Source organism: Halyomorpha halys, unplaced genomic scaffold, assembly GCF_000696795.3.
Source record: "Halyomorpha halys isolate HHAL.00 unplaced genomic scaffold, Hhal_1.1 Scaffold2019.1, whole genome shotgun sequence".
NCBI lineage: Eukaryota > Metazoa > Arthropoda > Insecta > Hemiptera > Pentatomidae > Halyomorpha > Halyomorpha halys.
In genome coordinates this window covers 74032-97035 of record NW_027108425.1, presented here as the reverse complement: position 1 = coordinate 97035, position 23004 = coordinate 74032, and the positions used below count along the sequence as shown (strand labels likewise).

The 23004-nt window shown below is 29.6% G+C and overlaps 1 protein-coding gene across 4 annotated transcripts in view; it reads right to left on the bottom strand.

Moving 5' to 3' along the window:
* Nucleotides 1-2064: 2064 nt before the first annotated feature.
* The window catches only part of LOC106690988 (uncharacterized), an 83023-nt gene continuing 62083 nt past the window's right edge, over nucleotides 2065-23004 (bottom strand). For all 4 annotated transcript variants that reach the window (XM_014436622.3, XM_014436620.3, XM_014436621.3 and 1 more), the window contains 5 exons: nucleotides 12916-13083; nucleotides 11406-11566; nucleotides 9326-9530; nucleotides 7216-7335; nucleotides 2065-3162 (listed from right to left, as the gene is read on the bottom strand). In XM_014436622.3, the coding sequence (XP_014292108.1) occupies nucleotides 3046-3162; nucleotides 7216-7335; nucleotides 9326-9530; nucleotides 11406-11566; nucleotides 12916-13083 (771 nt within the window). In that variant the 3' untranslated portion in view covers nucleotides 2065-3045. The remainder of the gene's footprint in view (nucleotides 3163-7215; nucleotides 7336-9325; nucleotides 9531-11405; nucleotides 11567-12915; nucleotides 13084-23004) is intronic.

Here is a 23004-nt window from a genome sequence, read left to right as displayed (position 1 = left end):
TTTCTAGCATGATGCACTCTTATTTGCTTGTTGAGTATCGATCCACCATAATGATTTTACACTGTCAAAATATTTACTTATTCCAATATATGTCATTAGAATCTATTAATTTTATGAAAAAAATAAATTTAAATTCAATATTTAAAAATCTTTTTTAAGTAAAATAAATTGGGCCTAATTTTCTGTTAGAAAATGTTTCTATTTTGACTTAGGCTATAGAACAGGCACATTAAATGATATTGCAGGAACAAAGATCACTGGTAGTTCATTCCATTCTAAAAAAAAAAAAAAAAAAAAAAATCTTTTCTCTCATTTTTCATTTATAGCTCAGTATCTTCAAAGCAACCTTAAAAAATCTGACATTTTTTTAAGATTGAGTAAATTTGGTACCATTTGAAATTACTGATCTAGTTTGGTGAAGATCATGGAAACTGCTACTCCTACGAGGATAAATGCTAGAAATTACCTTATAGTACATTTAACTAGCCTCAATTAGAGTGCTAATGGATATCTGTGTCTGGATAGTTCCTGAGATATGGTTTTTTCATAAACCAAATCTTTGTTTAAAAAAAATTAAAATAAACATTAATGAATTTGTTTTGGTGAAAATCATGGAAACTTGTACTACTAAGAAAACCGATAAACATTATAAAAATAAAATCTATACCACTATAAGCCACGAAGGGTCAGGGGTACAGTACTTTGTAAGGGAGTACCGTCACAAAACCAACGGTTGTACAAGGAGACAATTTGGTCAGAATCACCTTCGTCCACCAAATTTTTCCCACCATTGAGGATACCCACATTATGAGGCTGGATAGACCTCGAAGGGCTCCCGAACCTCAGGATTGACAGAATAAATAACTATCTGTCACAGCCGGATTCCTTTAAGTGCTAATAGTCATATCAGCGTCTATGATAGTATAATAATAGGATAATAGATCCATGATATTTAGAAAAATAAATTTACCAAATATTTATTTTATGTAAGTAAAAAATAATAGTAACTTAAATTTCTAGGTTTCAAACGTTATTTTTAAATTTTCTTTTGTTACAATTTTGATACACCACAAGCTTGGCAGAGTGAGGTTTTATAATACTATAATAATATTATAGTAGTTTCTAATTGAACTTAAAGTTATGGAATATCTCTAAAATTATTTTATTGTGACGCTTTTGATCTGCCACTGTTTTTCTTCCTCCCACCTACGATCAGTAGTCATCAATTTTGACTCTCGACTATTCGCCCGTATATATTTTGCACTAGAGTAATTGGAGTAAAAAACTTTTTTTTACAGGCTCTTGGACTATGTGATTACACACGCTCAAGTATCTTTTTGAACAATCATGCTTTAGCCTGTGAGGTTCAAAGTTCAAGAAGTTAATGTAGGTTTTTTTTCTTAGTCTGCACTTTATGGAATAATTTTGCTTATTAATGTAATTATTTGTTGACAACAAATATTTTTTGACATTATGTAGATTGTTACCACTCATCAAACACTTGGTATTAGATGTTTGTTTAATTTTTACTGAAAACAGTATTCTATTAATGACTTAAAATTAAAATTATGTTTTCATTGTCAATGTTACTGATGTTTTATTACCTCTTTGTCTTATTCATTGGTATTTGTTAAAAACAAAAGAACAATAATCTGTACTGCTACAACACATGAAGGGTTAGGGTTGAACTACTTTGTAAGGAAGTACTGTTGCAAAACCAACGGTTGTGCAGGGAGGTGATTTGGTCAGAATCACGTTTGACCGCCAGATTTTTACCCAACTAAGGGTACCCGCTTTATGAGGCTGGGTGAACCCCGGAGGGCTCTCAAACTCACTGGGTAACTCACGGCTACAGTGAAACAGAAAATAATTATCTGCCATTGCCAGATTTGAACCGCAGTCCTTGTACTTAGTAGCACAGTGCCTTACCATTGAGCTATCTCCTCCCAAAGGTATTCGTTATGCTAAAAAACGTATTTTATATCTCAGTGCTTACTCCTCCACATTAACATTAGTCCAAATAAGTTTAAGAATAAAGGTTCCCATTGGAATAAAAAAACAAGACTTAATTAACATATATACTTATTATTGTACATGTATGGTGCTTATACTACTTTACAAAATGTTTCTTTTGGAATTTGGAATGACTTATCTTTTGCAAAAGTGATGTAAGACAATACTGGAGTCGAGAGGAATTCAAGGAATATTAAGGTGTTATACGAAAGCAAAAGGTATAATATCTATTATATTAAAGCGTTATGTATCAATGAATATTAAGCTATTCAATACTTAAAGGAAAGTTCTACAATCATTTTATTGAGCAATAATAGTATGAAATAATAATAATACTAATCAGGCACAAAGATATTCAACAATGTAAGAGCATTGAAGTTAATTCTCTTAGTAATTAATAAATTTTTTTTTTAAAGGAAATTATTGAGGACAGAATTACTTACACCACTCTTACTCTAAACGGCTAAAGTATTATATAATTATAATACTTAAAGAGCTTGTGATCATCTAATTCATATTTATTATATGAACAAACCATACTTTTATTTTTTACAGTATTTCTAAGGTTCTTAACAATTCTAATAAAAAAAATTAAAAAATAGTGTTTTTGTTTTACTAACATTTTAATTTAGTAGTTTACTGACGCCGAGTAAAAGCTTTTTACTTATACGAATATCTTCTGACAATCGTAAGCCTAATTTAAACGTTGATTAGTTGCTTTGATGTTAACGATATAAAATATATAATATTCTAAAAAATATTTAAACTTAATTTTAAATAATTAACTAGTCTGTTAAATAAAATATCAATCTGAAATAATTGATACTTTTGATTGAATATAGGTCATGGTCTAGACCTAATATAAGGGTAGTAATTCTGTTTCATTGAGTACCTTAGTACTTCAACTGCTAACTTGTTAATGTCTAACAAAGCCGTTAAGCATTTCTTTAAAAAGTTCTATAATGTACATATATAAAATAAGTTTCTTGGGTTTCTCAATACTGGAAAATGTGATATCGACATCATAGTTGTTCAGATGTAGCCTCTGTCAACGAAGTCCAGAACGAGCTCACGCAGTCTTTCGAAGTATCGAGGGCTAAGGATTTCCCTTGCGCTCTCGAGGAATTCATCGCTGGAAAACGACTCCACCTGTACATAGAAGATTCAATTCAGAAAAATAAATAAAGGTTATGACATTTATGATCATATAATAAGTTATTATGTCTTTATAATGGAGAATACCTCATTTTACTCACAGAATGTCTCATTTTATGCAATAAACAAGCAAATCCGGCAATGCTTCGATATTGCTATATTTAATATATACCTTAATTAAACACTATTGAAACTTTTATATCAATAAATAATTAGATGAACTGATAAGACGGTAGCTATAGTAACATGTATGGTAACCGCTAACTGTGCTGTATAATCGTCAATATTGGTCCCACGATTTAGGTGATCTTTCTCATTCTTTTAGAAAATTTGAATATCTATGATGTTGTCATACATATATATACTATAAACAAATAGTTTTAGTATAATAACCTCCCCTATTAGATCTATATTGAAACTATTCAGACTGATTCACCTATCTTAGTGCTCAAAAAGATTTTTTATGATTGCAACAAAGTTAGTATTCGTTTTTAGCACCTCAAGAAACCCTTAAATACGAATTTTCGAAAATAAAATCGGAAGATAAAAGTTCTTTGACCCAAAATTTTGAAAAATCAATAAACTACAATTAACCATTCTACACTAAACTTGGCAGTAGTTTAGGACTCTACTAAACTGAACCAGTGGGCGCAAAACGGGTCTAATTAAACAAATTATAACTGGAAATATAAATTAAAACGTTTTAAATGTTTTTCCTTCATTAAATCTAATTTATCGCCATTATAAGAGCATTAAATTTGAATTCCGTTGATGTAGGTTAAAAGACGAGACATCCAGCTTTCCAATGGTTGTGTAAGATATGAATTGGATAAAATGCTGAGGAGTTATGAATGAGTATATGAACAATAATCACCAGAAGAAAAATAAATCATCCAAATAAATCAAGGTGGAAAAATGTTTTTGAAAAATCATATTTGAGGGTTGCAGATGACGCTTAAGAGGAATATGGTTTGTTTTTTGATAAATCAAAATTTGTTGATCTAGTTTACTGAAGTCCTCATCATGTTTTTTTTGTAAATAGAGTCAATAAAAAATCACTTAGTAAAATCAGAAATAATTTTTGGTATATAATAACCACGAAACAATGTACACTATTTTGAGCTACGCGCCAATAATGAATGCTTAATTTTGTAAATAACTATTTTTTACCCGACAAAATCGGGCCAGCCTATAATTTTCCAGGGAATATCCTGAACACTTAGCAAAAAGTCCTACTTCACAATCGGTGAATGCTCGCAAAAACTGAGGAATTGACGGAAACAGTCTTTGTGGACCGTTGACTTATTGGGTCTTTTCGGATTACAAAAGACAACACCAATTTAGCGGACAGTCACATTTTATTGAGAAAGAAACAACCAATAAGACTTCGAGACCCCTATCTTTATCCAAATCGTCATATATTAGGCAAATGTAATTCAAGATACACTCTTCTTTGCCAATCACTTGTAAGCAAACGGTTTTATACACAAACGTTGCGACAGATCACAGTTCTCAAGGAAGCAAACTGTTCTCTTGATAGCTCTTGTATAAATTGATAACCGAAATAGAGAAAGTCAAATTCTTTGACTATATATTTCTTTAAAATTAATTAAATGTTTAAGCTGTTTTACTCACATTTTTATCGAACTTTGGACAAAATTAAACACATATTTTAAAATTAACTGTTGTCAATTACGGCATTGTTAGCAGTCATGTTGGTTTTCTATTAAACCTAAAAACAATATTTTATATGTGGTATGCTTAATTTTAAGTACTTTAACTTGATTAGATTTATAAATTTATCTGTGGTTGGTGCTTTCGATTTTTACCAATTAGAATAAGGTGATCGTTATAATTTTAACGTTAGATCAGAAAATGACGTGTAAACAGAAATTTTGTACGATATGAAGGTAAACATTTTTTGAAAGCTCAACAAATATTCATGCAATGGTCAGATAGACTGTAACCGAAATATATAGCTAAGTATTCAGGGCCTCAAGAAATTTCAGTATAAAAAAAAAAATCAAAATATAAAATGATTAATTAATAAAAACACCTTAATTAAAGTAGTTAGAAAATATATTGATCATTAATAGGATTGAAAAAGTAACATATACAGCCACAAAACTACACTGCTTAACAAACGTCTAGTGACTATTCCTGGATCCTTTGAGTAAAAAAAAAGATATATTGATTTTTTAAAACACAAAAATATAAAAATGATAATAAATAATTAATTTTTAAATTGTCAAATATCTGAGCCTGTATTTTTAAATTTTTAATCGACTCCCAAGACTAAAATCGAAAACCCTTACTCAATTTGGAATGGTTCAATAATATTGTTAGATGGTTGCATATTCTCTTTTATAACCTTCTGTTATCAAATTAAATTTTAAACAAAATGTAAAAGATTTTCCAAATGAATGATTTTTTAAAAAGTATTCTAGTAGAAATCTCTTATTTTTTGAATTAATTTATTCTTCAATTCTTCGTTTCTTTTAAAATAAATTTCAATGATATATTGTAATTAGATTGAAAATTATTAATTGTTTTATAGGATTTATAATGTACGAGTTATGTATGTTGTTTATTTTACAGAGAACTACCACTGTGGAGTATTACTCTAATAAGCACAACTCGAGCAAGGCGTTGAGGTTGAACGCCGTTAGCAATCGTGTAAGTCGTTCTCATAGAGCTTATCTAATCATTCATTATGAACATAAGTGGTTAGAGACACTCTCGTATATTTGCTCTTATCACGAGAATTAAACATATTTTTTTTCCTTTTAATAAAATTTTTTTTATAAGACATTCTGTGTGATGAAGTTTAATATTTTTAAGTCGTAAGTTGAACGAATTGATTCTAACGTAATTTTAATTTCTCATAAGAGTAGTATTTATTTGTTTTATAGTTTGAAAAAGCAATCTCTCTCTTAAACCAGTATGAAATATGTTGTACAATGATATTTTTCAATTTTATTATTTTCTATTATTTGTATGATGGCTATTTTTATTAAAGAAAGATTCCTTATTTCAAATTTTTAGTAACTGTAAAAGTGGGTTTTAGAGTATATGGTATTTTTTTTTTTATTGAAACACATCATACTTTTATTTTTATCAAAGTATCTAAACCTTTTCCAGTATATATTTATTTAATTCATTCCAAGAGTTAAGCCGTCCGAAACTGAGATATTCATTTATTCTTAATTGATTAGTAGGAAGTACTTTGTTCTATGTATTTGAATATTTAGGTGAAAATACTTCCTACGGAACGTTGTAATAAAAACACCTTTATTTTTTTTATATGTTTCGGGATCTTTACCCTATTATTCAGGTTTTCCGATCCCATATAAATAATACGAGCCATTTCCTAAATAAAATAGCTTAAGTTAATAAGGGATCATATAACCGAAAATATATGATATAATGATATATGATAAAATATTTTTATAAAAAAAAGCTCTATAGAAAGTATTGTTGAGGGAACGAGGTAGCTCAGCGAATAAGGTGCTGCGTTACTAACTCCTGGGGATATAATGATATAATACAAATAAATAATTATTTTGTTACTATAGTCAAAAGTCAGCCCAGTGGGTTCGGGGGTTTTTCTGGGTCCACCCAGCCTGTATACAATGGGTATCATAATTACAATGGGAGAAACTTGACAGTGGAGCGTGATCTTGAACAAAAAATCACCTCCTTGCACAACTCTTGTTCAAGAAACATTATTTCTTTATAAAGAACTGATCCCCTTCATGGGTTGTAGCGGTACAGGATGAAAACGGGAAAGATTTTTATCTAAACATTCAAATACAAATAAAAATGAGATACTGCTAATATTTTGTATGTATTATTGATTTTGAATCATATGTTATTAATATATATGTATTTTTTTTTATTAGTGATTTGAAAACAATATGAAGCTCTTTGGGTGAATGTGTTAGTGCATTATAATAATTTGTAAGTTTTCTTGTATTTAATTCAATTTATTTTTTAATCAAAAGTTAAATCAAAAAATTAATTCTTTATACTTATTATAAAGCTTACTTTGTCGAGATTCAGCGTTGCTCCAGGTAAAGCAGTAACTGCTGGCAATATGAGGAATGCCATTATCAGACCATAGAGGGCATGGTTTTCTATTTCATCTTGGATCTGCTTCATAGAAACCTGTGGGAGAAAAATTATTTTTAATACTAAACTTGTGAATGAATTAGATGAAGTATAATTCAATTTAACAAATAAGTATCAGAATTAGGTATGCACTGACAATAAGAACCAAATAGTGGCAACCCTGGACAGCATATGAATTAATAGAGTTGACATCTTATAGTCAAGATTTAAAAAATACTTTTCAACTATGGGCTTTGTTATCAGGGCAAATAAATCAAATTAAGAATTTTAATAATGAATATTGCTCATAAACATTATTAAACAGCAGATGAGGCAATTAAAATCAAATAAGAATTGATTTTTGTTTCGTTATACGAAAATTAATAAATAAATTTTACTGAAACATATCAGGAATATAATAAAACCATAAATAAAAAAAGTTTAATCATACTATTTATTCGTTTAATTTCTAGTTTATATCATATCCATTTTTACAATATAGTTTGTTTTTTATTGTAAAATATAATGTTTAGATATTAATTATTAGTTTATTGGAAATCAGAACAAATAATTTTATTTTTATAGTGATAATATAGATTTTGAATGGATATTTGAGACAGCTCATATCAACTTATTTATGTATTTAGTTTTATTTATTAATCATTTTTTGTTTATAATATTCTTTACTATAAGTAGTAAACACAAGTAATTAAAGAGGTTCACATTCATCATATATAGAATTATTTTACTAATTAATATATAGGTTGCTAATGTGATAGCAATGTCTTTTTATTATTTGTTTTATCAGTAGATACAAAAAATATTGGTATAAATTGAATGAATTATCTATTCCTAGAGTTAAGAAGTAGTTATGTAAGTAAATACATATGTAATAATGTATTTTAAGTATCACTGCGTATTTTAGTTTTGACATTAAAAACAAACCAACCTATTTTTTGTACTTATGCTGTTATCGAATCGATTCAGGTCGAGGTTGCATATTTAACGACCAATTTTGTATTTAATGACTGACTTAAAAAAAAAATGTTGCCGTAAATGACAGGTTGTATTATTTGTTATTTTATTTGTACTAGTAAGAAAATAATGTGTAAGATACTTAATAGATACTTGTCTATTTCACGACTTCGAACTAACATGTATATTATTAAATCGCTAAGGTTAGGGAATGTAATCAGATGTTCGATTTTTACAAAATGAAATTGCTGTCTATTAGTTCCGAACAGGATTTCATGTCGAATTTCACGTGAACATGAAATATAAGAAGTTTCTATATCCATGATTCATTAAAGTCACATAATGAATGCTCGTCTCCAATCCTACATTACCTGTGTACTTATAATTTATGTATACTCGATCTCGGGAAATTAATATTGTATTACGGCCTGTGTTAATTCATACCTCGTATTGTAAATATTAGCTATTTCTGACATTAGTTTTTCGTTAAGAAGTAATAATGACTAATATTTCAGGCATTAAACACAAATATAAAACGAATAATTGGGAAATAATAATTAGTTTTTCACTTTATACGACTAACGACAAAACTTTCAGTATTAATAAACCTGGACTTCGATACATTAATTTTTTAATTACAATATTTCACAAGTTTGTTTGCTTATCTGTGACATTAAACTTTCTGATCATAGGAAAGTAATTATTTAAAAAATAAAATCGTTCTTTTCAATATTTATGCCGAAATTATTTTATTTCCCTCAAGTTGAAGGCTTTATTATACAAGAAAAGTAAATTATTTAAATATAAGTAAAAAATTACATTCCTTAATTTTTTTTTAGTATTTTCTATTACATATTTGTTGGAAACAATTTGTACTCAACTAATTTTTTTTTGTTTATCAGATTAATTTCCAGTTCTAATTTTAGATATGTACAAACAGTTTTATTCTTAGATGTAAATTTTACATACTGTTGCCATAAACGTGGAATTGAGGGGCATTGGCAGCCTACGGTTAATTACACTGTACTAAATTAGATATATGATAATGGATATAAATAGATAGATAACAAACTTCGCAAGCTCCTGGGGCAAGCCTCGTTATCTCGGCGTTGAGGGCGGCTTGGTACACCTCGATGAGCTCATCGTGATACAGCGAAACCACCCCCGGCTGGAGGCTGGAGTACAGGAAGTAGAGTATGTCTGTGGCCAAGGAGGCGTACCTGCACACCTGCAAGTCGACAAACATCACGCTCTCCGGCTCTTCGCTATTCTCGTACCTGAAAAAACAAAAATAAACACTTAGCAAAACTTAGTGAACCATAGAAAAATACGGCAATTGCAAACTGCATTACTACTGAATCTGAAAGTAACGTATTTTTACTGACGTTTGCCTATTTTTTTCGTTTATCCGCATTTAGCTCGGAGAATTATTCGCTATGTGTTCCACGGATTGAAACTCCTTTTTCAAATCAAGGGTTCGAGAATCAAAGTTTTATTGTATAATTAATTCTTTAGGGTTCATTTCTCATACTTCGAGCCTTGTTCAAAGGTAAGTCATGTAGCCGTGTTGTCAATATTTGTTTTAAATACTTTAATTTGATACATGTAATGATGCATCATTAGGTATCATATAAACCTAGCTTAATACGTTTGAGATTATGTTGTTCCTGAGAAAATACTTTATGTGCGCTTCTTAAAATACGCTCTGGTTGCATTTAAAGACTTTATTTTTAAATGCATAAAAATAAATAAATAAACTGATTAATATGATTAACGGAATAAATCCCAATCACAATGCTCTGGCCAAAGAGGTTCATGAAATGTAGACGTTAAACCAAATAAATAATTAAACAACTTTAAATTTAAATTAGCAAAATATAATTAAAAATATGCTTATTCCATGAAGTACTACCCAATGCTGTCTCCTTCTATACTATTTCTTGGTTGTTAACGTAAAGAGATCTTAGAACTCTAACCTAAGCTACTTAGCTTACAGAGTGTGGTGTAAAAAACATATTTCTTGTTGTCGTTTCTTTCACGATTTTTCAAAATAATCAGAATAAGCATAAGTTGTATTGCAAAATATTATTATTATAAATTATTATTGCAAAATATTATTATTATTATTTAATGTGTAAGGATTCATTATTGTTTGGCCAGTTTTTATTTTGTACTTATGACATAACAATGTGTTTCAGTTACTTATTTATATTTAATTGAAAAATCTGAAACTGAAAAATAAATAATTTCACACATATAATAAATCACATGATTTGCAATAACTATTCTAAGCTCTTTCAAGCCTTAAACTAACGGGATCTTCTCTTAGTTGGGGCTAAGGAGTGTGGTTATGAACCTAGGTTTTAGTAAAAAATCCCATCCCTTTGACATGGGATGGGATGGGATCTAATTTCTTCGTCGAATCTTAAAATCATAGTAATTTTGGTTTAAAAAAAGAATCAAAATCAGTTACGTTTGGAAAAATAACTTTGTCCGCAATATTAATAGGCTATTTATTGGAGAAAGATGAAATAATAAGAAATTTAATAAATAATAATATGATTGTGTTGTTTGAGGATGTCTAATACGGCTCTAAAGCTCCTGAATATACATATGTATTAAAACATTAGAATTGTGGGAATCCTATACATGAAATCTGACTGTTTCCAGGCTAGAAACAGTAATGAACTTAGTAAGTTTGGCTAGAAATTTAAACCTTGAAAATGGAATGAGAATTAAATTCTGGGACAGACTCTGGAAATAAAATTTGAGTTCATTTGACAATTAGATAGGCTCTCCTTATTTTAAATATATATGTACAAATTTTAATAATTAAGACAGTATTGTATACCATTGCATTTTAATATTTGGACTGAATAGGGCGAAATGCTGATGTAACACAATATATTAAATAAAACGGAAAAATGAATGTTTACCTGATGATAAGGCTTTGGCCCCGAAATGTCGTCATTTATGAGTGATTTTTAATTAAAGGAATTCAAAAATGGAAGATAATTTATCATAAAATACCAGTCCTTTTGTTGGATAACAACATCCCTGTTTTTGTTTTTAACTAAATGGTTTCTAATATAAATGATTTAAGAGAAAGGTCTCTCTCAAATATAATATATAATATATGAATGAGACTTTACCTAAAGAGCATATTATTAATGTAGAAGTCCCCATGGCATATCACCGAGAGAGGCTCCTTAGGCTTAACTAGGTACAACATCCTCTGGAACACTGTTCCTCTTAGTATTTGCATTTTGTGGACAGCTTCTTGTATAATAGTCTCACCTGCTGCTTTGTAAACCTGAAGCAAATGATTAAATAGTAATTTTTGTATGACTAGTAATATATTGTTTATTTCCAAAATGATATTACAATTAAATGACAATAATAGGTGTTGAGAATGTATGTTTCATGGTGTTGATTATTACTGCAACCAATCTACATTATATAACGGCTTTCAGTCGTGGTTTTTACAATGATTTCTAATATCATATGGATCCATATATATATGTATAATCACTATTCATTTTATAAACAATTGGGGGGGGGGGTACCTCCTGCCCCCTAACGGACCCACCCCATTTTACTAATTATACAACTGTTATTTTAGTTGTACTACTCGTTGTTCAATTTGTATAGCTGTAATTTACATGTATTCTGTAGTTCAGATTGTATTCTTTTTTCATTATAGTGTAAGCATTTGTTATTTTTTGTTTTGTTTTTTTCGAAAAATGCATTATTCATCAGTTAAACTCAACATATATTATTACAACTGTATAATAATATATGTAAAATAAAATATTACACAGTGATCATGTGAAAAATACAATACTGCACAGTGATAATATGTAAAATAAAATATTATGCAGTGATCATATGTAAAATAAAATTTTACACGTAATTATTAAAAATTTTTTTTATAGAGAGATACATTTGAATTTATTTAATAATAAAAAAACAGATTATTAAAAAAAAAGATAGAAAAACTCAATAACAACCAATGCTTTCTCGAGGGCAATAAATAAATTTCGAACATATTAACTCATCAATCCAATTGACCCACAACTCGATAAAAACCATTGGTTTACATATGTCCACGGTCAACTATATACTTAAGCCAAAAACTTTATATTTATCTATTTATTATTTTCCAATTATATTTTCATCATGTAAATCATTAGTTTATTTGGTTAATTCTATAAATATTAGTTGTTTTGCTTGTAAATTTGTTTTTCTTTCTTTTATTTTTCAATTGCATAACTATTATCATTATTCATTATTTTTTTCTTATTTAAAATTATTCAATAATTACAATATTGTAAATAGTTGGGATGTTTTTTGCACGAGACTAAATTCCCACATTATCAATTATTAAAGAATGCCAAGTTGTTATCAAAAAATCTTGCAGCGCTCGCCAGGCCGATCTGTCAACTTAGAAATACATATTTCATATTAACCGACTGATTTTTTTCTATTGTCATTAATGTAACATTACACCTCTATTCCTCCGTGATTCATAGGCAGTAAATCTTGCCTTGAATCTCTTAAGAACACCTCTCCCGGAGAACGGTGTCTCCAATCTCGACTACTTCTGACAAAAGATACTAACAGATCACGCCACCAAGTCCAAAGATATCACCTCCTCCTCACCTCTAGCCCCATTAGGGCCATCCTGAGCGAGTTCTCTAGAGACGCTCCAAAGACGGGCACCGCCTCCGGCACGAAGACGAGCTCTTGCACGGCTGTTTTGAGACTGCTAAAGGACTTGGGGTCGACGTGCTTCAATGCTAATGAGGTCCCGTGGAATCTTCCCAGTTCCTGTAACAGATCAAGTCAATCATGAAGAATAGCTGAGAGGACTTTTTTTATTTCTGTTTCCAGTTAGAATGTATTTGCAATAACTATTTGGAAAAATAAAGCCTGAAAGTATAAAAATGAATTCAATCGGTTAGTTACAAGCAATTTAAAGATTACTTTAAACAATACTTGTTAAAAAATATTAAACTACAAAAGGAATATATTAGGGGTATTCATGGTATGTTAAATATAAAAAGTTTTAATATGGTCAATGTTATAAGTATAGGATTGTGAACAACCTAATTTAAAGTTCATGTTATATGTTAAATGCAATGGAGCTTCTAGCGAATTTTCAGGGCATCTTGCTTTGTAACCTTGCAAAATAATGAAATCTCAAACATCTTCCTCTGTCTCACTTGTCCCTTGTTTCCTCTTCTAGTTTTTTTTTTTTTCATTCTTCTATTAATATTTTTTATTCATTACTTTATTAGGTTTTAAGAATGTCCAAAACAACACAAACAAAACACGAACTGAGAGAAACTTATAGTATAGAAAATAAATAAATTTGTACTGCTACAACCCATGATTGAACCTTCATGATTGAGGGTTGTAGTGGTAAAATTACTTATATATAGGTATAGCGTGTTACTATACCTATATATAAGTACTTCTACTAGACCAACAGCTGTACAAGGAGGTGATTTAGTCATGCACGACGGCCAGATTTTTCCCAATTAAGGATTCCCAATTTAAAGGGCTCGGTGAAACACACCACCAGAACCCACAGAATTGACTCACACCTATACAGAATAAATAATTATCTGTTACAGAAGGGTTCAAACCCTGGTCCTTGGAGTTATATTATTATATAGTTATATTGTTAGTAATAATAAAATATACGCAGTATTGTTACAATATATACAATTTGAATTATAAAAATTTATAAAACTTGGTAATATTGACGATTTGGAAATACTTCAATGTATTTCATGGTTCAAGTACTTGTACCGTTTATATTTCTGTTCGTGTTTTGATATTAGGTTACATAAATTTGTCTAGTCCAAGTACATTATAGATATTTTTATAATATTTATTGTAGTTTCATATTGGAAGTCTAAAACGCATATAACCTAAAAAAAAGTTTTTTCTTAAACCCTGTCAGTTTTATATAATAAATTTTATCTTTATTTTTTACAATCCAATTGTGTTTTAGATTGAAGTTTAATTATAAAAAAGATTTAATTTGTAAAAATAGGAAGTGTTGTTGTAATGACTGACCTAAGACTGCTGTAAAGTTGAAGTTGTGAATGCATGGAAAGAGCTTCTAGAGAATTATGTAATGTACTTTCGTTGGCCGAGAAACAATAATTTTTAACATTCCCATAGACTCACCGCAAACTACTTCCCTTCGGTAAAGTAATTTTCGTTTCGTATTTAGTTATGTTTCAAGCTTGTTCTAAACTTTTTTTTTATTGATAAAATTGGAGTGCAATGTTTTTCTCTTTCAACTGCTAAATTAATGAGCTAATATTGATTCCTAAGTAATATTTTTGTACTACTATTTTTTATTTATTAATTTAAAAATGAGGTTTATGGGGCTAACATATCAATATTCCATCAGTTTTTATTCCACTTTATATTATTTATCAAGTATTATTTGGTAATGTTTGAAAAGTTATAATATTAATAAAATCATTATAAATTCGAAAATATTGCATACTTTATATGAAGTGGAACAATGGTTTGTACCACTGCCTCCTACATTGTCTAACCTTTAAAAAAAATAGACAATATATCGTAAAGCCACCCATATCCGTATCAAAACATGGAAAATATATTGAGCATTCATAATGAAGCCAAACTGAACAGACTCTATATTTACATTGAAACAATATGTAATAAGTTCGATATTGTAAGTGGCATATAAATAGTAGTATGTACATAGTTTTCGAAGCCAATTAATATCTGTACTTATATTACGCTTTCGTTTATTTAAAATAATTCTCAGTATTTTAAGTTTGATATATAGAAGTAATGGATATTATGTTAACAGTTTTGTATTATCCAGTTTAGTTTATATTTTCTTTATTGTTTTGTTATAGAGAACTTGTTTTACCTTTGGTTTATTGTTTTTGTAATGGAGCACTAGACTCAGGTTTTGTTTTATGATTGTGTTTTATGCAATGAATTTGTACAAGACTTTATCTTTTACAAATAAAAATTTATTCTATTCTATTGCATATTAAACATGAGGTCATAATAGATTTATGGTCAGTGCTAAATTCCAGTTCAAAGTATTTAAATCAGAATCTTGGAAAAGATAAATCGAGGAATAGAAATGTTTAGGTACCTTTCATTACATTACTTTCAAAATCATAAAAAAAAAGTCTGAAATGAATACGTGATAATATTAACTTAACTCTTCACTTTAAAATCTGGAAATTAAACGGATTGATCATAAATAAGAAATACAATTAAATTACAAAAGCGCCTTTTTTAACGATTTTTACTTTCATTTATCTGTACAGGAAAGTATTGCGATCGTACAAAAGTTAGAATTCGATTTTTGACAGAAATACACGTTTAAAGTACCCTCAGTCCAAATAATCAAGTATCCCCAAATGATCGTGTGGTCAGACTAGCTTAGAAACGAAAATTCGTACGAAACTGAAAGTTAGTAAGTAATTTTTTCGTTAAAACCGACTTACGGGATTGCCAGTATATATAATCGATTTTTCCCAATTTTTTTTTACGTTTTTCTCATAAAAAAAGCTCAAAAGATTTAGATTACACTCGGAATATTGATGTAAAATTTGGAGGTATGCAATAATATATAGGTTTTGTCCTCATTTAAATAGTTTAAAAGGCTTACATACGAATTAAAAAAAAATTCTATCTCTAAACTACCTTTAATTTTGTTCATTCGAAAAAAAAAAATACTCATATTACATTCTAACTAGCCTTAAATATATAAATATAAACTGCGAAAGGATTTGATAACTAACATAAGAAAAAAAAATTAAAAAATATTTTTCTGATTGAAAACACATTTCCAGAGATAAGAATATGGATATAAACCTATTATGTATTGATGGAAATCCAACGATTTTAGATAAATTAATATTCGATGATGAATGTCAAAGAATGTAATTGTGAATGAGGAGAAATGCGTAAATAAAATGTCAGCTTTTACAAGAGTTTAACTGGCTGGCGCATGTGCAATGGGTTTTCCATTTCGGCTGCCATATAACTTATATTATTTTTATTAAATAAATAACTTTAAATTTAACTTAACCTATGTATGAACCTTTCGTGTAATAGTTTCAGGTTACAGCATAATTCGATAAAATCATTATAAGTATTTTAAATATTGATTCTATAACAATTAAAAAATGTTAAAATGGTCAAAAAAAGATTAAATTTGTATATTTGTAAAATGAAATACTCGAAGTAAGCTAGATACTGAAAATGTACGATTAATAACAATACCAGCTGGAAGGGAGGTGGGGTAGTTAACGAAAAACAAAGTAGTATACATCATAGAAAATATCAGAATTTTTATTCTTAATACGACATAAATTATCATAGGAAACCAAAATAAATTTATTATGCTCTTCCGTTAAGATATATTGAAATTTAAATTTGCGATACCTGCACAATAGTGCCAAGGTTTTCTGCCAGCTACTTATTTGATTGCAAATTGAAATGTATTAGTGTTTGCACGCACTTGCTTTTGTTCGTACTTGACATTTTAGACTGCATGCGTGTGAGCTTTCTACTACTTTGCAATTATTGGTGCAGTTGAGTGATTACACTTTCTAAACATTTTTATTTTCATTTTATTTATAAATAGTATATTATGTATTAAATTTGAATCCGACACTAAGTTTATGTTAATGTTGTCGTTCGTTAAATGATCCATACAAATTATTCCTAAAAACTAAAATATCTTTTTTCTTTTTTTTTTAATAACTTAATATTAGGTTGAGCCTTAAGCCTTAATTCCAATTCAGCTAAGTAGAATCTAATTTTCGTATCTACCCGTTACGAGAGGTCATAACAATTTGTTGTTTTCACTTGTAAACGAGGCTTGAATTAATATTTTGTCAACTGTTTTGTGTGATAAACGTTATGTTTTACGTTTAACTGTTTTCAAACCTCTGAACTGGAGGGGTTTTGAATGGGAAAACCTTCAATTCTAAAGAGCAAGTCAGGCAATCTGTCGAAATTCGTTTTCCAATCCAAACCAACCACATTTTAAAAGGGAGGAATTGATAAGCTGCCAGGAAGATGGGAGAAGATTATAGATAATGGTGGTGAATAAATAATAAATTAATATATTTTTTTTTATTTAATGAGAGCAAAATAAATGTCTGATAAAAACCCGAAGTTACTTATGACTCGACCATAATAATTTCTCCATATTGTGTTTTGTAATCTATACACAATCTTTAAGACCAGTCGTTTTAAATTTTAAAATGATGGATTTATGTGGATATAAATATCACCATAATATTTGTTTATGTATAGAATATACTGTGAAGCTACCTGTTTATGGTGAAGTGGTTACGTCCACTCACCATATTGACAAACCCTAGTTCAGCTCTGGCTCCCCTAATGATAGTTCTCAAAGTGGATTACATAGACGCTACCCACTTGCCTTAGGAAATATAACAGAAAACCATTATAAATGATGAGGCCGAGGCCCTTCGAAATCGATACTACTAGGAATGAACATTAAAGCTACTGACATATACATCTATTTTCCATATCTTGCATGTCCTACCAACAAGAGATTATTCCAATATTTATCCTTTTTACAGAATATTTTAAGCTATGGTTAGGTGTTAAGTTTTTTAAACAGTTTATTAAAATTTAGGAAGTTTCTTAAACTAAACAAAATAATGTACGTAACCCAAATAAGATTCGATTCCAAATAAATCTTATTTTTATGATTCGTAAATGTAAATTATACGTTTAAATCTTTTGGAATCTAGAGGCTAAACCTGAAGCGACTTTCAATTCGGTACGATACTACAATGTTACTATTCAGTCGTTTAGTGATTGTTAGACTTGTATTTAAGTTTTATTTACAGCTAGATGTTATTTATTTATTAATAAATACAGTGTTAGAAATTGTTATGGGAAAATGTACTGTATATGTCTCTAAGGTTCAAGACACTGAATAAGTTAAAATTATTTCCCACTACGTACCGCTGACTTTTTAAACCAGTTATTCAAATTAAGGCTTACGAGTGGATTTGAAAGGAGCGAGAATTCTTCTTTTTTTACTAAAAACCTATGAAATCATTAAAAAAATAATTTTGAGTTACATTAGAAGCTAAAAGTCAATATAGCAAATCGTTTTTGTGTTTAAAATGCTAATATCATTTTAATTTATATCCCCCCCCCAAAAAAAATTATGTACATCTTTTTTTAAATAAAATTCCTGAAAAGTATTTATTACAGTAAGTGGTAAAATGATCAATTTATATCCTCAATATTCTTTAGAATCATCCTTTCACATTATTAAAAGTAAAATTCAGTTACATGATATAATCATCATACATCATCTATATATCATATACAATCTGTTCATATGTGTATACATACAAAGTGGGCCTTATTTACTCTACCTAATAAAGCCCACCTACATCTTGAATTTTAAAAAATACTTTTTAGAACCCATGAAGCTTCATACATAGAATGTTTTATCAATGCAAAACAGTAGAAGCCATTGACATATTTAATCTGTTTTATAATTAGTTATAAAGTTATAAATGATTACAAAAATAAATTAAATTAAAACAATAATACACAATAACAATAAATCACACATCGCACTGCCTTACGCAACTATTAGCTTCTGATAACCAAAATCAGCTACTTTTCGACATACCGAAAATAACATCGTGCGAGCGATAGATAGAAAGCGGTACCAGAGACGAGGTCAAAAAGTCAAATGATCAGAAACGCACGTACGTTGTCATTATTCCTCAGTGGAAATAATGATTACCTCATCCATGTTTGAAACATCAACAAATTCAACGTAACGACGACAAATTTAACCTATATTTTATCCTCCATTCTCAGGACAAGGGTTAGTGCTAGATCTATGATTGAGCATAAAATTCGAGCATTATACCAACCCATCCGCTGATATTCAATTTATATTTTGATAGGCTTGGATTAGACAGGGGAAATTCGATTATTTTAGCTGGACCGATTCCCATGAATTATGATGAACTGATTCTTCGACTGATTATTTTCGTCTAATTCTTTTATTAATGAAAATATATCCCTTGTTCAAGATATCAAAAATTCTCAAACCTGCTGGTATTGCCGTTAAAAAAAAAAAAAAAATGATACATGACCGTATGAAGTAGATTGTAGAAAGATAGTCCAGATGGCGTTTCATAAAGCTATCAAAATAGGAGAAAAAAATATTAATTGTTAACCAACGCCCCCCCCCCCCCACTCTGTAGGGCTTCGTCAGAACAACTCGAGTTGTCATCTTTGTTTCAATCTGAGGTCCTGATGAAGCCCGGAAGAGTTGGGATAAATGTTGGTTAATCATAAAGAGTTTTCTATTACTATTTTGATACTTTTATTGACAGCAACCCGGACTATTTTCCTACAAAGTATCCAAATAATGTTTAGATACATTTTATTAAGTTACAATAAATAAAACAATAAAAATTGAACTATGTACATAGATTTTCAACAAATGGTTTCCTCCATCCCCTTTGAGTTTCTTCGTTTAAAAGAGAAACTTTTAAACGATCAATACTTAATTCATTATTTTATTAGGTATTCTTTTATTATACTTCGTTTAAAAGGAAAAATGTATAACTATATTCGTATCACTTCTACGAGACTAGTTTTTTATTTAAATAAAATAAATTGTATCCGATTAGGTCTGAACACTCTTCATTTATACTTCAAATGACGTTTTGGCCATTCAACTGTATCCAAATATTAAAATCATTCACATCCAAATATTAATAACTGTTTGCAGGCTATTCTGCCCAGATATAATAACATTAGTCAAATATACCTATATATGTCACTATTTAATTTTAATTTTTTTTTTAAATTCACTCAATGTAAACACTGGTATCACTCATATAAGTTGTACTCATATGCTATTGATTGTTGGGAAGTAAGTGGTATCAATGTTTAAATTAATAGCAATTAAAATTATTTATATCAGTCGAAAGATGGAAAAGTAAAATTTAAACTAGATGCACAAATAATGTATTAGTTTAATATATTGGTTTTAACCTACTTCGTTGAGCGGAAAAATCTTCACTGAACTAGTACGATTCATTCAGAGGAATCGACTCTTCATTCGATTTCGGATTGGTCTGCCCGTCTCTAGTGATAATAATAAACCTTGTTCCATAATATACAAAGAAAAGAGATGCCTGCTGAATAGCTATTAACATTAGTGAATAAAATCAGAGTAAATAAAAAAAATCAAAGCACATTTCGTTTTCTTTATACTCTGTGCACAATACACCTGCTCAATAACGGTTGTCATCTCAACATGAACAAAGAAACTTTTAGCTATTTCCCATCGAACTGTTCTTGGTAGCACTAAGTTCTCTCAGAGCACGCCTGGGGGCACCACGGGTTGGTGGCGGGGTAGTTACCAAAATAGATCAGTATCAATCATCGCAAATATCAGAATTTATATTCTTAATAAAATATAAATTATCGTAGGAAACCATAATAAACTTAATATGTTCGTCCGTTTAGATATATTTTAATTTAAAGGACTACATCTCGACAAACGACTGACATGGAATCCTCATACAAGACTAAAAAGACAAGAAACTGCTCGTAGATTCCGACTATTGCAACATTTACTAGACAAACGGTCTAAATTGGCAATCCACTACAAAAGACTGATCTACATGACTATTATAAGGCCTATCTGGACATACGGAGTTGAGCTTTGGGGCTCCACTAAACCATCAAATTCCTCCAGAATCCAATCCTTACAGTCCAAAATCCTTCGTAAAATCCTTAATGCTCCTTACTTTGTCACAAATCAAGTCATCCATCAGGACCTCAATATTCCATATGTTGCCGATTTGGCCAGAACCAGATACCGTTCCTTCCATAATAAACTTCTCAAAGAGTTCTATCAGTGGGTAGATTCTCCACATGTTTTTATCATGTTACTATGTCACCTACAGCAAATTTACTTGTTGTATATATGTGTATACAGTTGTAAATATCAATAAATAAATTATTTAAAAAAAAATTGTGATATCTGCACAATAGGACCAAGATTTTCTAGCTACTTATTTGATTTGAACTTGGAAAGTATTAGTGTTTGCACGCATTTGCTTTTGTTCGTACTTGACATTTTAGACTGCATGCGTGTGAATACTTTCTACCACAGTGCAGTCTTAGGTGGAGATGAGTGATTAAAATTTCTAAACCTTTATCTTATGCTCATATTTTACGTATCGTATGTTCTGAATTAAACTGGTTTCTGAGATTAAGTTCATGTGAATGTTGTCGTTCCTTTAATGATTCATATAAATTATTTAAAAAAAATTAAATCTTTTTTATTATTATCTTTTTTTTATTTATTTTTTTAACGAACTTAATGAATTCTCTGTATATTATACTTTAGTAGTCTAAACAGAATTTTAAAGACCAGTCGTAGTATAGAAGCAATTGATATAAGTGCTTTTGAGCCTAATATGGTTCTGCTACAAATAACAATTGTCAGCTTGACATGAACAAGATAACCTTTGAGCTAGTTGCTATCGAACTGTTCTTGGTAGCACCTCTGTTCCCTGAGAGCACGCCTGGACCATATGGCCATTAGATACTAATGAGCCGCTAAATAAACACAGAAGCAATTAGGTTAACCCGAAGGCACAGTTACCCGAAGAAGTCTCTTATTCAACGAGAAGGTATCCTCCTTTCCCATGGCTAATTGACCGGGACCCCTTGTCTTAGGATCGGAACATCTGAGGTCCCACGTTAGGTTATGTAATGGCCTCTATAGATACTGTGTGGAGCACGCATTCATAGATCCGGAGGCTGAGCGACGATGTATCATCTCTTAAAACAGGCCCGATAAATCCATTTAGAATAGCCCGGCTGTTGTAATCCTTTGTATATTAGTGTGCCACGGCAGCCTTGCGCAACCCTTTCACGGCAGATTATCGGCCCGCCGTCATAAAACCGCATTAGTACTGTCAACAAATCGTCATTATACATGTTAGGCTTTTTGTTTTGTTTTGTTCTTATCTCGTTTTAAGAAGCCTGTGAAACATTTGTTTGATATTTTCATTCAACCGAACGAGACGGCTTGATAGGACTTGTTCAAAGATGGCCTTGGTCGTTAGTTGCGTGAAATGATCCATTGATTTGTCTAAGTAGCTTTATATTTGCAAACAGCTCGTTGGACATGATCTTTTCGAATCACATCCCAATTTTTAGTATGACTGAACTTAATAAATAAACATTATCCACAATGCCTCAAACATTGTACGAATTCATAATTCACAAACAAAAAAGTTAAATAAAATGCCCAAATGGCCCTGAAATAACAATCGTGGATAAAAGAAAAACCTAATTGACAACTTTCTGGATATTAAAAATAAGGTAAATTTCTACAATTTGTTTTTAAATTACTTTTATGAAATAAATTTTTCCCAAAATAAGAATAAGACAAAATTATATGATTAAATGAATTTTACGTGAAATATTAATTAATATATGGTAGATGGAAATCTCCAAGAAATAAATTGGCCGACAGGGATAACTAATACTTCCATTTTCATAGCCTTTATGAAACCAAATAAATATAGTTCTCAGGGAGATTTTTTTCCTTAATCATTCTGATTGTCAGTTTATACATATATTTTTTACAAAACAGATAATTGAATAAATATATCTGAGGTGAATAAATAT